Source organism: Lipotes vexillifer, unplaced genomic scaffold, assembly GCF_000442215.2.
Source record: "Lipotes vexillifer unplaced genomic scaffold, Lipotes_vexillifer_v1.1 scaffold200, whole genome shotgun sequence".
NCBI classification, from domain to species: Eukaryota; Metazoa; Chordata; class Mammalia; order Artiodactyla; family Lipotidae; genus Lipotes; species Lipotes vexillifer.
This window is the reverse complement of record NW_006790475.1, coordinates 29,228-46,749: the sequence shown is the minus strand read 5'-3', so window position 1 is coordinate 46,749 and position 17,522 is coordinate 29,228. Positions and strand designations below refer to the sequence as shown.

The following is a 17,522-nucleotide window of genomic DNA, read 5'->3' as shown; positions in this document are numbered from 1 at the left end:
CTTTCCCTAAAGCACAAGATCTATCTAGGCATGGAAGCAAACATGCTCAGTCTCTCCTCCCTAAAAGTTCCAAAGCAGGGAGACCCTTAGACTTGTGGAGCCATGAACATTTCAGTATTTTAGCTTATGTGGAGACGATGTAGACACTCGCTGAGATTTCACCCTGTCATGGCACTTAGCCAACCTCTAAGCCTAGAGATGACCAGAGATGTTGGAAAGTCTTGAAGTCGGCCTGTGGAAAACAATCATTGGGGGAAAAGTTCCCCTTAAACATTCTTATCTCATCAACATCTATGTCCTTTATTTGTTATGAACAATCCTACTTAGATGATTCGTGAACATTTCATGAGACATGAAAGCAGTTCAGTTTGTCATGATCTCTACACCTCCCACCCTCCTCTCCTTTCACGTGAGAGATTTTCGTCCTGATTTCAGAGGGGAGAAGTAAAGGAGGGTCAGATTGTCCCTCTCGTGGTATTGTCACTCTAATTCCAAAACATCCCTATGCCACGGAGGCACATTTGGAGGCGGCCTACTCCGGCTCCAAGACTTTCAAAGCCAAACTCAAGGAGGGTGTAAATGTACTTCATGACACCGAACCGGTGAACCTGATGGCTTACTAGGAGATGATGTGTCATTGGCACACCAGTTTAAAACACAGAACCAAACACCCTCTTCTCGATGACTCGGAGCAAGTGAGTTCCTGGGTCTGTCGGAGAGGGTCCTCTGCTCCAGGTGGGTTAATAAGCACTGCACATGACAGTAGGTGTTCATGGTGTCCTTGGGAAGGAAAGGCAGGGAGAATTTTATTGTGAAAAGCTTATCTTCTCACAGCATTTACACTATGAACGATGATGCAACTTCATTGGGGGTGGGCAGGGGGTGGGGAGACGGGCAGGGCACGGGGGAGGCAGTGAAGGCCAGGGCGCCTGGCAACATAGGAGAGCCATGGAGGCTGTGTGTGACCCCAAGGGTGTCCGGCGACTCCTCTCACTTGGGGGGGAAGAGGGGGCAAGAATCCTGTGTGTCTATCTGCATTTATCAGGCGTGGGAGAGGATAAACGATGTTCCCTCAGCGATCCTTCTGAGTTCTTGCCTGAGAAGTCCCATGTCCCCAAAAGACGGCTAGAGAAGAGAGCAACCCACGGCTGAGGAACGCGTGCACTGTGCCCCCCCAAACAGGAGAAACCCAAGCCAGAAGTCACTTGAAACGGTGGGCTCTGAGCTTGAGCTTCTTCTCGAGGAAGATTTTGGTCCTCCTTTCAGGTCAGGAAGAAGAGGGAGAGGCAGAGCGGCAGAGCGTCCTTGTTACCCACCCATCGTTTCTGAAGCGCCTTAAATTCCAACTCATCTATGTGCCAAAGTGGTCCATTTCGGGGTGCCCTATTCTGGTTCCCTCACCGTAAGGAGAAAAATGTTCTGTCCCGATTCACTGAAAAGCTCCCAAAAGGCCTTGGTGTGAGGCAGTGGACCTATGCCTATCCTCCCTCCTCTTCAAATCATTTCTACCGATACAGAAGAAAAGACACCACCCCCACCCACCATGGCCTGCCAAAGGCAGTGCAGCTATCCCTGAGGAAGGGGGATTCGGTAGCACGCGAACATCAGTCTAACATCCCTTCCATCTTCATGACTTCTCATGGAAAATGAGGATGCCACATTACCGGGGATGAGGATGTGGGGAGTGGGGATGGGTGAGGGAGAGGGAGAGGGAGAGGGAGAGAGAGAGAGAGAGAGAGAGAAGGGGGAAGGAGAAAGAGGGGATAAGAAAGACAGAGAAGAGGAAAGAGAGGGAAGGGAAGAAAGAGAGACACAGGGAGAAAGAGAGAGATAGGGAGAGAGAGAGAGAAAGATGGCAGGAAGGAGAGAGAGAGACATACAGAGAAAGAGAGACAGGGAGAGAGAGAGAGAAAGACAGGGGGACGTGGAGAGACACACACAGAGGAAGAGGGAGAGAGACAGAGAGAGAGAGAGAAAGGCAGAGGGAGGGGGAGAGAGAGAGACACCCACACAGAGAGAGAGACAGGGAGAGAGGGAGGGAGAGGAGAGAGAGAAAGAAAGAAAGAAAGAAAGAAAGAAAGAAAGAAAGAAAGGGGACTTCCCCAGTGGCGCAGTGGTTAAGAATCCGCCTGCCGATGCAGAGGACATGGGTTTTTTGTTTTTGTTTTTGTTTTTGTTTTTGATATTTTTGCGGTACGCGGGCCTCTCACTGTTGTGGCCTCTCCCGTTGTGGAGCACAGGCTCCGACGTGCAGGCTCAGCGGCCGTGGCTCACGGGAGGCATGTGGGATCTTCCCCGACCGGGGCACGAACCCGTGTCCCCTGCATCGGCAGGTGGACTCTCAACCACTGCGCCACCAGGGAAGCCCAGAGGACACGGGTTTGAACCCTGATCTGGGAACAACCCACATGCCGCAGAACAACTAAGCCCGTGAGTCACAATTACTGGGACTGCGTGCTGCAACTACGGAAGCCCGTGTACCTAGAGCCCATGCTCCGCAACAAGGGAAGCCACCGCAATAAGAAGCCTGCGCACCGCAACAAAGAGTAGCCCCCGCTCACCGCAGCTAGAGAAAGCCCGCGTGCAGCAATGAAGACCCTACGCAGCCAAAAATAAATAAATAAAATAAATAAATTTAGGAAAAGAAAGAGAGAGAGAGAGACAGGGAGAGAGAGAGAGAGGGAGGGAAAAAAGCAAGAGACAGGAAGAAAGAGAGAGAAACAAAGAGGGAGACAGAGAGAAAGAAAGAGAGGAGGGGGAAGAAAGAGAGAAAGAGGGGGAAGAGTGGGGGTGGGGTGGGGGAGAGCCAGAGAAAGAGAGAGAGACACCGGGAGAATGAAAGACAGAGACAGAGAGCGAGTGACAGAGAGAGAGAAAGATAGAGGCAGAGAGTGAGCGAGAGGGAACCAGGTAAAGGACACTGTGCTTGGGTATCTTCTGAGTGTTTGCACGTGTTTTCTGAACTATGGAGATCAAGATCAGTCCCACGAGAAGAAGAGAGTCTGCCACTCCCGCCCAGCACTGCTTGCCTTTGGCAGAGATGAGAGTTTTCTAAGTTGGGAGCCCCCAGTGAGGGAAGCTGTCCCTTATGTTCTGCCTGTGACTCTGATTGGGGTGGATCGAGGAAGAGATGACGTGGTTTGGGCTTTTTTCTCCCCCCACACCCCCAGTCAGGAACCTCTCTTTCTACCTCTTTGCACACTCCTTTCATCGTTGAGACCATCGTTGGCATAGTCCTTTCCATCTTGAAAATGATACGCCCAGCTTCGCCCCAGCCCCAGCAACCCAGCCCTTAGAGCCGATCCTTATCCTGAAATTAGGGATCGGGCTTGCTGACCTCCCTTACTTACATTGTTCCAACATGCCAGAGGCTGTTCACCTTGGAGACCTGCTGCAGATACGGGTATGGCCCAGGACAAGACTTACACCTGCACTCCCGGATTTTCAAGACCCAGACACCAGAACCAGGATGCTTTACAAGGCATGGGCCTCTCTCTCAGGGGGAACTGAAAGAGAAAAGAGGACTCTCCCTGGGCCTCCCTCAGCTTCTCCAGGATTGGTTGCATTACCGCACTGGACGCCTCGTGGTGCCCACCTCCGCCACTCTGGATTCGGGGATCTGAACCGGACTCCCTTCCTTCCTTCCTTCCTTCATCCCTCCCTCCCTCCCTTTCTCTTTCTTTCTCCATTCATTCATTCATTCATTTTTGGCTGCTTTGGGTCTTCGTTGCTGTGCGCGGTCTTTATTCTCTAGCTGTGGAGAGCTGAGGCTACTCTTCGTTGCGGTGCATGGGCTTCTCATTGTCGTGGCTTCTCTTGTTGCAGAGCACAGGCTCTAGGCGTGCGGGCTTCAGTAGTTGTGACATGCAGGCTTAGTTACTCCATGATATGTGGGATCTTCCCGGACCAGGGAATGAGCCTGTGTCCCCTGCATTGGCAGGAGAATTCTTAACCACTGAGCCACCAAGGAAGTCCCCCGACTCCCTTTCGAACGGCCGAGGACAACGGAGGCCATCGCCCATCCCTTCGGAACGGCCCTTGCCTATCTCTCAGGACCGACTGACCAATGTTCAACTGCTGTTCACAAGGAACCCTTCTCCACTTCAGCCTTCAAGTTCTTGTTTGAATATTGCTATCACCAAGATCCGCACCTGCAGCGGCTCCACCTGGGCCCAGGCCCTAGGCTTCAAGACTCACCGCATTCACCATCCTTTCCGTTGGGCAGAGTCCGCGGGGCGGGGTGAGGGGGAAGAGGTCTCTGGCGGCGGCGCCCAAGAAGCGAATGCCAGCCAGCCGCATGCCCGCTCCCGTCCCTCTCACGCTCTCTGACTGCCGGAGATAGCTGGATATGGGCCCAATGCTCCAGCGCCATCCATTTTCAGAGCTAGTTGATTCGGCAGGTGAGTTGTTACACACTCGTTAGCGGATTCTGACTTCCATAGCCACCTTCCTGCTGTCTATACCAACCAACACCTTTTCTGAGTCTGGTCAGCGTTGGCATCGGGCGCCTTAACCTGGTGTTCGGTTCATCCCTCAGTTCCAGTTCTGCTTATCAAAAGTGGCCCACTAGCCACTCGCATTCCAGGCCCTGCTCCACACCAGCAAGCCGGAGTTCTTACCCATTTAAAGTTTCAGAATAGGTTGAGATCGTTTCAGCCCCCAGACCTCTAATGGTTCTCTTTACTGGATAAAACTGCGTGGGGTTCGAGGTTGGTGCAAGAGCGCCAGCTATCCTGAGGGAAACTTCAGATGGAACGAGCTACTAGATGGTTCAATTAGTCTTTCGCCCCTATACCCAGGTGGGATGACCGATTTGCACGTCAGGACCGCTACGGACCTCCACCAGTTTCCTCTGGCTTCGCCCTGCCCAGGCATAGTTCACCATCTTTCGGGTCCTAACACGTGCGCTCATGCTCCATCCCCCAGCGCGGCGGGCGAGAGGGGCCGGTGGTGCACCCTCGGCGGACTGGAGAGGCCTTGGGATCACACCTCAGCCGTGGGATAAGGTGGCCTTCACCTTCATTGCACCACAGCGGCTTTCGTGGGAGCCCCTGACTCACAGGTGTGTTAGACTCCTTGGTCTGTGTTTCAGAACGGGTCGGGTGGGTGGCCGACATCACCACTGACCACTTGCATTCGCTTCACCCGACGATGTGGCCTCTGGGGAGAACCACAGCCCCTCGGGCCGATGGCGCGACCCGCCCTGGGCGCACTGGGGACAGTACCCCCCCCCGCCACACTCGGTTGGAGGCGGGCCGGGGTGGGAGAGCGATCACACCGTGAGAGGAGCGGCCAGCCCCCCGCCCCCGCACAAACTGGTGCGATCCCCGGGGAACGCACCCTCACAGGACAGCCCCGGCGAGGGTGGGCTCCGGGAGGGGGGCGAGAGTGGCCACAGGTCTGGGTCGCTCCTCCCCAGGGTTCAGCGAATGCTGCTGCGTGGGGTGGGGGTCGTTGTAACATTCAGGGGGGTGAGCCCACCGCAGCCGAAGTCGGGTCTCCTGAGCCACCTTCCCCACTGACCTTCCCAGCCATCCCGGAGCCCAGGGCGCCACACCACAGCGGTGGAAATGCACCCGGCGGCAGCAAGTCACCAGCAATGTGTGGTCCCCTGCCGACCCCACCCCGGGCCCTGTCCGCCCACCCCCGTAGAGACAAGGAGGGAGAGGGGAGGGGCGGAGGGAGGGCGAGGGGAGGGGTCTGGAGAAACTGGGAGGTGGAAAGATCCTGCAGGCAACCAGCACAGCCAGACTTGCCACCTGGCCCTATCCTCCATACGGACTGTGCAGACCCCACCGATTTACCTCTTAACAGTTTCACACCTTGCTGAACTCTCTCTTCAAAGTTCTTTGCAACTTTCTCTTACAGTACTTGTTGACTATGGGTATCACTAATACTAAATACTAAAGCTGGTATTTAGCTTTACATGGAGTTTACCACCCGCTCTGGGCTGCATTCCCAAGCAATCGGGAAGACCCGGGCCAGCGCGCCGGGGGCCGCTATCATTCTCACACCTTCCACGGTCTGGGCCTTGATCAGAAGGACTTGGGCCCCCCACGAGCGGCGCCTGGGAGTGGGTCTTCTGTACGCCACATTTCCCGCTCCCCAGCACGGGGCAGGGATTCAGCGCTGGGCTCTTCCCTGTTCGCTCGCTGTTACTTAGGGAACCCTGGTTAGTTTCTTTTCCGCAGCTAATATGCTTAAAATCAATGGGTCGAAAACTCTGATCTAAGGTCGCGGCTTGGAGGGCACACTCTGGGCGAGGCGGACCACCAAGGGCCCACCCTATCCCCGCCCGTGGGGCAAGGGCGCCGCTGAGGAGGCGGGAGAAGGAAGGAGACACCCCGCGCCTAAGCCACGTGTCCTTCACCCAACTGTGCACAGGGGCAGGGCAGGGAGAGGAACGGGGGTGAGGACGGGAGCACCAACCGTCGCCACGGGACGGCCGGGTGGGGCGGAGAGGGGGCAACGCACGTCGCGGAGCCCAGCGGTGTCGTTGCGGTGGGGAGGAGAGGGGAGTGGCGGGCGCCGGGAGAGGGGAGGGAAGAGAAACCCTGCGGTCGCCGACCGTCGGGCCATCCTCCCCTTCCTTCTGCGCCCCACCCCTCTTCCCACTCATCCTCCGCGCGGCCGCCCTCAGCGCCCTCAGACGCCCTCAGCGAGCAACAGGCGCCATGTGCCCCTCCACAGCCACCCTCGGGGGCGCGAAGCGCGGCGCGGCCACAGCCCGGGGGAAAGACCCCGGCGGCGGACGACGCCGCGGCGTCCCGCTGGTCGCCGCCAGGGCACGCTTCTCTGGGGCGCGGCCGCGGGCCTGCGACTCCGGCTCAGCGTGAGCCCCCCGCCCAGAGACGGCGGGGACGGGCACGGACCCCGGACTCGCTGGCGGGGAGACGCATGGGGGGCCTGCCGGAGGCCGCCGGGACGCCGCGGGGGGCTGGTGGCGAAAGATGGCGGACCAGACTCGGCGCCACCACGAGCACCACCACCACCACAGCCCGGCCAAGCGGGCGCGGGACCATCCACCCCAACACCACGAGGGCACGCCCAAAGACCGCTTGCGGTGGGAGGGAGCTGTCGAAGGGGTCGACCACAGGCGCCACGGCCAAGGCCTCAACGCAAGCTCTCTTCCTCTCTTTTCTCTCTCCGGCAGCGCCCCAGGGCCTCCGCATGAGGCGGGGGCACCGTGTCTTCACTTAGGGGCCGGAGCTCCCAGCAGCCCTGCAAGGTCACCCCCAGCCGCTGGACCCCGGGAAGGTGCACACACACCGACCGATGGCGATTGATCAAGTGATGCTCAGACAGACATAGCCCTGGGAGGGAACCCAGCCGCAAGTGCGTTTGAAGCGTCAGTGACCAATGTGTCCTGTAATTCACATTAACTATTACAGCTAACTGCCTTCTTCATCAATGCAGAAGCCAAATGATGCACCGCTAAGAGTCTTACAAGTTTGTTGTTTTGGTTTCCTGTGGTGTCCCCCAGGGAGGGGAAAGCCTCGCCTCTGGCACAGCACATCCCCTAGAGGGGTTGCTTCCGGCGGCCAAGTCAGTCAGAAACAGCGGACAGGAAGGGTCGGAAGGTTTCAGGACAGGGCCTCTGGCACCCACCGGCAGGGGTGGGCTCGGACACCCCACAGGCGCCGATGGGGCTTCCCATCTCCCCCACGGAGGCAGTGCGCGCCCATGGCCCCCGCCACACAACGGCCTCAGGCAGCCGGGTAGCACCCTCCCCTCCCGACGGCCCTGGTGCGGGGACCAGGGGCACTGCGCAGCGCCCCTGCAGGTGGTGGGCGGCGGAGTTTGGGGAGAAGAAAGGAGTCTCCCGACTCCCTGCAGGCCCAACCGCCCCAAGGTGGACTGGAGACCCCCCCACACAGGGGTCTTTAAACCTCTGCGCTGGGATGTGCAAGGTACCTGGAAAAGGGGGGAGGTGGGCGAGGTGGGGGTGGAGCGCCCCACGGCCACTGCCCGCCGACACCGACCACCATGCTCCGCCCGCAGCGCCAGTGAGGTCACGCGGGCCTCTCGGCGCTACCGGCCCGAACGCGGAGCCAGCCGGGCGCCGGCCGACCGCCGCACGAGTCCCCACCGCCACCGCCACCGCCAGACGACCCCCCCCCAATGTCCCCGAAACAGGGCAGATAGAGCCCCCGGCGCCCGGACGTCCCTTCTCTTTTCCCCCACCCCCGGGGCCCTCCCCGTACCCGCGTCCCGACCACCCTTCTCGCTGTCGAAGGCGGAAGAGAGGCTCTGACGGGAAGCTGGGCACAAGCGGGCAAGGGCACACAAGGGAGGGCGAGAAGAGAGCCGGACAGAGGAAAGGCCCCGGGCTCGGAGGTCGGGGAGAGGCGCCTGGGGAGGGCGGCGGGCTCGGAGCAGCGGACCGACGACCGGGGAAATGGTCCAGGGCCGACGGCGGGAGGCCACGGCGGGCGAGCGCCCCCACGGGGAGCCGACGCCGCCAAGCCGCACATTCCGAGACACACCGGAGCCTCCGCGCGGGCGGGAGCGAACGGGGACGTGACCGGCTCCTGAGACGAAGGCGCATAGGGGGTTCGGCCCCCTGGAACCCTCGGACACAACCTCGAGGGACGTGGCGGGGTTGTCAGAGGGGAGAGGCATGCCGGAGACCCCTTCGGGGGCCGCGGGGTTGGGGGGTCGCCTCGGGAGGCCAGGCGGGGGAAGACAGCAGGTGGGGCGGGGAGATGGGTGGGTGGGGGGAGGCGAGGAGCCGCCCTCCCACCCAATCCCTTCACAGCACGCTCTCTGCTTCTCCTCCCCTCCGGAAGACCGCCGACCTGACCTCCAGCGGCCCAGGCGGCACCGTCCCGGTGCAGGCGCAAGTGCGGCTCCAGACCCTCCCTCCTTCCCATCCCGCGCGGCACAGGTGGAGGCTTTCAGGGGCGTGTCCGCCACCGCGCTCTGGTAACCACATTAATGATTCTTCCACAGGTTCACCTATGGAAACCTTGCTATTTTTACTTCCTCTAGATAGTCAAGTTCGACAGTCTTCTCAGCTCTCCACCAGGGCTGACCCCAGCATGGCTAAACCATCCAATCAGTAGTAGCGACAGGCGGTGTGTACAAAGGGCAGGGACTTAATGCAAGCTTCTGACCCACACTTACTGGGAATTCCTCACTCATGGGGAATAATGGCAGTCCCCCATCCCCATCACAAATGGGATTCAGTGGGTTACCTGCTCCTGCCAGCGTAGGGTAGGCACACGCTGAGCCAGTCAGTGTAGCGCGCGTGCAGCCCCGGACACCTAAGGGCATCACAGCCCTGTTATTGCTCAGTCTTGGGTAACTGATCACCACTTGTCCGTCTAAAAAGTTGGGGATGCCAACCGCTCAGTGTTCATTAACTAGTTAGCATGTCAGAGTCTCATTCGTTATCGGAATTAACCAGACAAGTCGCTCCACCAGCTAAGAACGGCCATGCACCACCACCCACGGAATCGAGAAAGAGCTATCAATCTGTCAGTCCTGTCCGTGTCCGGGCCGGGTGAGGTTTCCCGTGTTGAGTCAAATTGAGCCGCAGACTCCACTCCTGGTGGTGCCCTTCCGTCAATTCCTTTAAGTTTCAGCTTTGCAACCATACTCCCCCCGGAACCCAAAGACTTTGGCTTCCCGGAAGCTGCCCGGCGGGTCATGGGAATAACGCCGCCGCATCGCCAGTGCATGGTCGGAACTACGACGGTATCTGATCATCTTCAAACCTCCGACTTTCATTCTCCATTAGTGAAAACATTGTTGGCAAATGCTTTCGCTCTGGTCCATATTGCGCCGGTCCAAGAATTTCACCTCTAGCGGCGCAATACAAATGCCCCTGGCCATCCCTCTTAATCATGGCCTCAGTTCTGAAAACCAACAAAATGGAACTGAGGTCCTATTCCATTATTCCTAGCTGTGGTATCCAGGAGGTTCGGGCCTGCTTTTTCAAAGTAAATGCTTCAGGCCGTGGGACACTCAGCTAATAGCATCAAGGAGGCACCGAGAGGCAAGGGGCGGCACGGGCGGTGGCTCGTCTCACGGCGGACTGCCCTCTCCCGCTTCTTAACTGCAGCAACTTTAATATATGCTATTGGAGCTGGAATTAGCGCGGCAGCTGGCATTAGACTTGCCCTCCAATGGATCCTCAGGAAAGGATTTAAAGTGGACTCATTCAAATTACAGGGCCTCGAAAGAGTCCAGTGATGTTATTTTTCGTCACTACCTCCCTGTGTCAGGAGTGGGTAACCTGCTGCCTTCCTTGGACGTGGTAGCTGTTTCTCAGACTCCCTCTCTGGAATCGAATCCTGATTCCCTGTCACCCGTGGTCACCATTATAGGCATGGCAACTATCATCAAAAGTTGATAGGGCAGACGTTTGAATGGGTTGTCACCACCAAGGGGGGGCGTGCAAGATTGGCCAGAGGTTATCTAGAGTCGCCAAAGCCGCCAGGGCCCACCCCCAAGCCGGGGCCGGAGGGAGGCTGACCGCGTTGGTTTTGATCTGATAAATGCACGCATCCCCCCACAAAGGGGGTCAGCACCCGTCAGCATGCATTAGCTCTAGCATTGCCACAGTTATCCAAGTAGGAGAGGAGCGAGCAACCAAAGGAACCATAACTGATTTAATAAGCCATTCGCAGTTCCACTGTACCAGCCTTGCGAATTTAGACATGCGTGGCTTAATCTTTGTGACAAAGATAACCTACTGGCAGGATCAATCAGGTAAGGGAGCGAGCACATGGAGCCGGGCATGCCGGTGGCGGGCAACGCAGCGGTGGCAGCAAGACCCCAGAGGAGAGAAAGGGGAGGCGAACACCGGGCCGGTGGCCCGCCCCGACTGCAGCAAATACGGCAGAACACCTACTTTCTGACCACGAGGGGCACAGTGCGCCTCTACAGCGGTGTGGAGAGCCGAGGGAGCGCCCCCCGGCGCGGCCCGAACCCCTGCTGCCCAGAAGCTGGACCTGGGCACCAGACAGTCACGTGGAGACCGGCCGACGCGTGCTCGCGATCGCGAGGACAGGAGGGCTAGGGCGGATGCCCGGGCCCCCCCCCCCCCCCGGATGAGGCGGACGAGAGCTCCATGTTTTCCAGGAGTGGTGAAGAGTAAATGATATAATGGATGAGAAACCCGCAGCCAGAGATGCCTGGGATGCGTGGCGCTGGAAAAAAGAAAACTTTCCCTCCCCTTCAGTTCTCCAGGGCAATGGTTTCACGACCAAGCCCTAACAGCTCCCAGGAGCAGTCTGGGTGACTTTATGTCACCTAATTTGGGTACGGGGACGTATCTGAGAAGATGGGAGGGTACAGAGATAAGAAATCTTGGAGGCGAATGGAATTCCTTCCTGCCTGTGTGTCAGGAGGTTAAGATGCAGCTCCCAGGTACAGTGGCAGGCCCCCGCCCCCCCCCCCCCCCCCACCGGGGGCGGTGCGGACACGCGGCCAGTTCACCAAGGCTGGCCGGGACCCACCCGCGCTCGCGAAAGCGCGCCAGGGCGGGGAGCGGTGCGGGACAGCGGTCCCCCTGGCTCAGAACACACCAACATCGGCGGACGGGCAGCGACGACGTACCACACACAGATCTGGTCTGCGGCAGGCCCGGGAAGCGAGAGGCACCGGGGAGTCGCCCGGGGGTCGACAGGCAGGAGGGACAAGGCGGATGGGCGGAGAGAGGGCTGAGGGGGCGGCCGCGCGCCGCTGCGAGAGGCCGGGGGCCGTAGAAAAGACTCAGACGCGAGTTGGCCGCCAGGGCACGACAGGGTGTCTCTCCGCCATGAGGCTTCCAGCACAGTGGCGGTTCCGCGGCACCCAGGATGCCAGCTGGCCTCCTTGGCCCCCGCGGACCCTCTCCAAGGGCTTGCGACCACCACCAACAGCCAAGAGCCGCGGCCAGCCCGCGAGAACACTCTCCTGGACCTGTACCAGGGACCCAATGTCCCACACGCATCCGCTACGCCCCACTCCCCCCTCGGGAACAGAGAGCACTCCACCCGGGGATACCACTGGCCGTAGTGGCCAGGGGGCGACACCTGCACGGAGCGAGGCCGGTTAGGTCCAGACGGGGAAGGGGGCAGCGACGGAGAGGTGCAGCACGAACACACAGCGAGGGCTGTGTGGGCAAAGGCGCGGGCGCTGCCCAGGGAGAGGAAGGATTGAGACACTGTCGGGCCACCAGGAAAACAAATGCGGGGTCCCACCGCCACACACACGAGGGCGTCCCACCACGCCTGGGATGCCGGCCGGTCACCCTGGAGCCTCCCGAGACCCAGCCCCGCCGCAGGGCCCCGCGTGCGATGCCTCCCCCCAAGTGCCGCAGGCGGACCCGTCCACACAACCATCCATCTGTCCTCAACAGATCCGTCTTCGTCTGGTCCGGCCCCAGGGCTCACGTCCTGTGGAAACGCTCCCAAGTGAGGCGGCCCTTACCCTTGCCCACACAACTGCCACCGCTGTACCTCGGAACGAGGGCAGGAGTGACAGGCTCCTCGTGGCTGTGGGACAGGAGTCTGGACGGGGCGTCCCCGCCATGGGGTCACCACACGCACATGCGCACGCGTGGCCCCATGCCAGACACCTGCCCGGAGGGACCCTCCCCCGACTCGGAGAGGGGAGGCGCGGACAGCGGTAGGCAAAGAGCAGCGCTCTGCCCCCAAACGCCCGAGCTCAACCCCAGGGCGAGGCGGCGGGCGTCTGGCGCGGCCCCGAGGCCTCCGTCTCGGTGCTAGCTCCCAACTCGGCACGACACGGCGCGACCCCGGCAGCAGAAGACGGGGCGGGGGAGCTGGGAAGGTGTCGCCGGGAGGCTGCCGTGAAGGAGACGCGCTCCCCGCGCGATTCCAGCGCGGGGCCCTAGGCGGCCAGCACGGCTACCCAGAACGGCACGGGCGAGATCCCGGGCTACCCGGACAGAGGGAGAGAGGAAGAGAAGGCGGGAGCCGGCAAACCGAAAACCAGGCGAGCGCTCTGGTTGGAAAAAAGTGCAAAGTTAAGAGAAGTACAAAAGCAATTCTGTAAGTTTGGAACACAGAAGTTATTCAGGAATCATTTATTGATTCGATGCAAATTTAAATTCACTAAAGTTTTGAGTAATAATACTTGACTACTTTGAAAATGTCTGAAAACTGTAACTAAAATACTTCTCTCCCCTCTTCTACAAAACCATCCTGTTCCTTTTGTAAGTAAGCTTCCTTCACATTTGAACACCAGAAACAATGTATAAAGAATATTGTTGCCTTAAATGTGGATGTGTGTTGATGAGAACAAGTGCACTAGATAGAACAAAATGTAGGTCCTGTGGAAACTTTTGAAGGACTAAGATACGTGCACCCACTGTAAAAATTCTATTACTATTAGAGCAGTGAGGGTGGATTCAGATACAGGTGAGGCAATGCTGTCTGATAATCAGTGCTGAGAGCTCACAAAGAAAACAGGAAGGAATGAGAGATCTCTGGTCACAGGAGGGCTCAGACAAGGACCATTTTTCAGGAGAGTGCTTCCCTGGAACCACTGTCTTCTGATGTTGAATTTGTCCACACAGCTGGTGATGGACATCTGAGTTGTGTAGTCATTAGAGAATCAGCACCTGCTAACCCCGAGATCTGCATAAAGCCTGTTGGTCATGTGCAGGGCTGGGCAATTCTTCAGGACTGGCATTTTAATGAATAATAGACTTACAAAGTTCATTAATTGATTTCTATACATGAAACACTTTAAACAGCTCATCTTATAAATCAACACTCCTAACAGATGAGTCAAATGTTTCACATGAATAATACTTATGTAGGGGTATAATTTGCCCTTAGTCACAGTTAATAAGTTATAAATGATGGATATTTCTTACCTTGTGATGAGTGTAGTTTTACCTGAAACTCTCAGAGAGAAGAGGTGAGTTATATTAGTCTCAAATTCAAACTTTGTAATGAGCTGTTTTCCTTATTTCCCCTTCGAGCTAACAGTTGTTTTAGATTGTGTTCTTTAGGTTTTTCATCTGTGGGTTTTTTCTATTTTTTGTGCTTTGATTTCTAGTTTCCTTTTATTATGGTCACAAAAGATACTTAGTATGATCTCAATCTTCTTCAATTTGTTAAGTTGGTTTTGTGCCATAACATGTGATCTGTCCTGGAGACTGTTCTGTGGTTGCTTGAAAAGAACGTGAATTATTCTGCTGCTGGATGAAAAGTTCTGTATATGTCTATTCGGTTTATTTGTTTAAAGTTTTATTCAGGTTCACTGATTTTATTTTATTTTTTATTTCTGCCTCACTCTTCTGTCTAGTACTGAAAGTCAGGTATTGAAATCTCCTGTTATTGTACTGCTCTTAATTTCTTCTTTCAGATCTGTCAATATTTTATGTATATACTTAAGTGATCTGATATTGGGTGCATATGCATTTACAGTTGTTATATCTTTCTGTTGAATTGACCCTTTTGTCATTATGTAATAGTCTTCTTTGTCTATATTGGCTGTTTCTGACTAAAAGTCCACTTTGTTTTGCTTTGTGAACAGTCTCAGAAGCAAAGACCAGACTGAAATAAAGAGGCATTATTTGGGGTTTGTTAGGACTGCAGCCGGGAGAGGAGCAGAGCCGACTGACTCAGGCCCCTGGTTCTACTGCTCCTGTGACTTTATTCACACTTGGATCTTGGATGCAGAGGGGCTGAGTTGTGTCTGTAACAACCACCAGGTTTGTCTGGAAGCGCTGAACCTCTCTGGTCATTGGATTTATTCCCAAGACTGTCTCACGAGGTCACGCTCATTTCCCACAGAGGTATCTCTCTCAGAGCCTCATCAACCACACTTATGTGGTTCACTACCTGTCGGCACGGTTATCAACTACACAAGAACAGTCTAAATCCTCACTGTGGAAACAAGTCTAGGATGTTGGGTGGAGGTTGCTGGCAACACCTAAGTCAGAGCTGCCATCCAACCCCACCTGAGAGCAACTGCCCTGGGAAAGGGTCCTCACTACATCTAGAGTAGATGGTTGTGAATTATTTTACTTAGTCTTCTTTTTTTTTCAAAACTGCTAAAAACAGTTTACAAATTATATTGCTTGGGATGCTATTTATTTTAAAATATTTTTAAATTTCAATGTGGAAGTAGATCAACATCCTTATTCTATAGTTAAAAAAAATTAAAGTCCAAGAGATAAATTTTTTTAACTTAACTGATTATTTCCTGTACATACACAACAGTTTTGTGTTGGCCACTGAGAATTCAAAGGTAAATATAAAGTGGTTTTTATACTGAAAGTATTCATGGTCTCGCAGGGGAGAGACAACACCTAGTAATACAATGTGAAATGCACCACACACACAAGCCCAGACAGGCGAGTGGTGAATTTTGTCAAGGGTCAGGGAGGTCATGGAAATGTTGCAAGAAGAATGGATACTTTAGTTGAGACCTGATTAGTAAGGGACAATGTAGAGAAATGGAGGGGGCAATACAGGAAAAAACACCTCGTGAAAAAGAATAGTTGTGGGAAGGAATATGGAGCTGGACAGCATTGAGTTGCCTGGTGTCCTGAGTGGTCAAAGATTAGCCTGGAGGACAGGGAGCCCTGGATGTCAGTGCAAGTGTTCAGACTCTTCTCTGCAGATTCAATATTCTTAAACAGAGGAGCAGTCTGATGGGACTTGTGGTTGAGAAGGACACACTCATGGCAGTGTGAGTAGTTTGAATCAGGATAGACAGGAAGAAAAAAAGAGCAGGTGGGAATTTGCTGGAATATTATTGGTAAAAAATGATAAAGGACTAAATAAGTGAATTAAGTGATATTTTGAATGTACAATTCTTAAGAACTGTCTGTGGTTTTAGAACCCAGATCTGGGCTTTTATCCCCCAAATTCCATCATTTTCTTCCTTCCTAATGAGTCATCTACAATGATAGTGGTTAATATGTATTGATAAATTACTGTTCCAGGACCTATGATAAATACCTCACATTCATGATCTCTTCTAATCTTATCAGTAACCATCTGAATTAGATTATATCAGGGCCATTTGACAGATGAGGAAATCCAGGCATGGAGAGTTTATAATGTGTCTATGTCACAGAGCAAAGAAGAATCAGAGCTTGGAACTGATCAAGTAGTCTATTGTAGCATAATAGCCTGGATAGCTATGGTTATTACATCAAGTACAATAAAAGTGAAGTAAAAATATCTCAAGAAATAAGATAACCTTACATTCCATACAGCTCTGTCCAGGTTAAACCCTGCCAACTCAGCAAAATGTATAACTCAACTTATCAAAAATGACCAGTGTGAAGAATGAATATTCATTCTTCTGTTTATCCATCTAATAATTCTCCAATAGGAGTCAGGAACACACCAGCACTGGGCGGTGTCATGTGGCCCCTTTCAGCTGACCACTTGCCCCATGTTAAGGAATTGAATTGAGTTTCCTGACCCTCTCGATTTTTCTTTCATCCCCCTGATCCTCTTTCTCTACTTCCATGCCATCTTCACAAACCCCTTACATTCATCGAGGTGATGCAGGTCGGTGCATGACCCAGTATTTCTTGCTCTTGACCTCACCTCTACTGTTGGTGCCTCTTTTTCTCCCCTTGACTTGGTGTGTTTTTGAGAACTCTCAGATAAACTTCCCCTAGAAACTCCTCCTCTCCTGTTTGTCCATATTATCAACTCCCAACCCAGATTCTGTGGGAGATGCTAAGACAACATATATCAAAGTGCCCTCAAAGAGCTTTCAATGTGGTGGGGACATGAGCCATATGGCTGACTATCACTGCAAAGTTAAGGGAGTTCTGCATCACAGGAGAGGTAGAGGTAAAAGGTCATAGGAACACAGAACCAGCCCACATTAATTTCCCATCAGAACAAAGTTGGTTATGAATAAATGAAAACATGTGCTGTTTTTCTACAGCACAGAAACGCATGTGTGTTAAACTAGGTCAATTATAATATTACATCTCTACTGCTCCTGCCAGGAGAGAAGCCTGATGCAGAGAAACTATGGCAGAGCAGTGGAAATGGTGATCATAATTAATTAGCTTAGTTTTTGTTTTAGTCAATTATTAAGCTAAGCAATAAGTTCTGCCCTTGAGATCTGTATGATTGATATCCATGAGTATGTAAAATAATTTTTCATATTCTCTTACTCTCAACCAAATAATCAGTATTCAAGAGAAGCAGGACCTCAAAATCTTAAATTTGTGATTCAGTCACCTGTCATCACAATGGGTTCCAGGGAAATGCCCACTTTGGGGAATCTGCCTAACTGAGCAGAAGCATCTCCAAGGCTCCTGTCTCCTCTCTGCCTTAAGGTCTGCATGAAAGGCCAACTAAACAGTTTCCTTGGCCCCTCTGCTTTAATCCCACCATGGACCTTGTCCCCATATGTCCCAGTGCTCTGTAACAAGAACTGCACAGAGAGAGGAAGTTAAAGAAACAAGCCAGTCTACTCAGAGCCCAAGACTGGCCTAAGCTGCCCACTCAATTCTCTCTTTATATGGGTCCCCTTCACAATCAGGCCAGGATTATTAAATGTAGGGACTCTTCTCAGCA

General features: G+C 54.5%; 1 protein-coding gene across 1 annotated transcript in view; it reads right to left on the bottom strand.

Annotated features, from left to right (window-relative positions):
• Positions 1-12,657: 12,657 nt before the first annotated feature.
• Positions 12,658-17,522, bottom strand: part of LOC103079619 (PRAME family member 12-like) — a 32,805-nt gene continuing 27,940 nt past the window's right edge. The window contains 1 exon segment of the mRNA XM_082931309.1: positions 12,658-12,843. Coding sequence (XP_082787435.1) covers positions 12,658-12,843 — 186 coding nt within the window.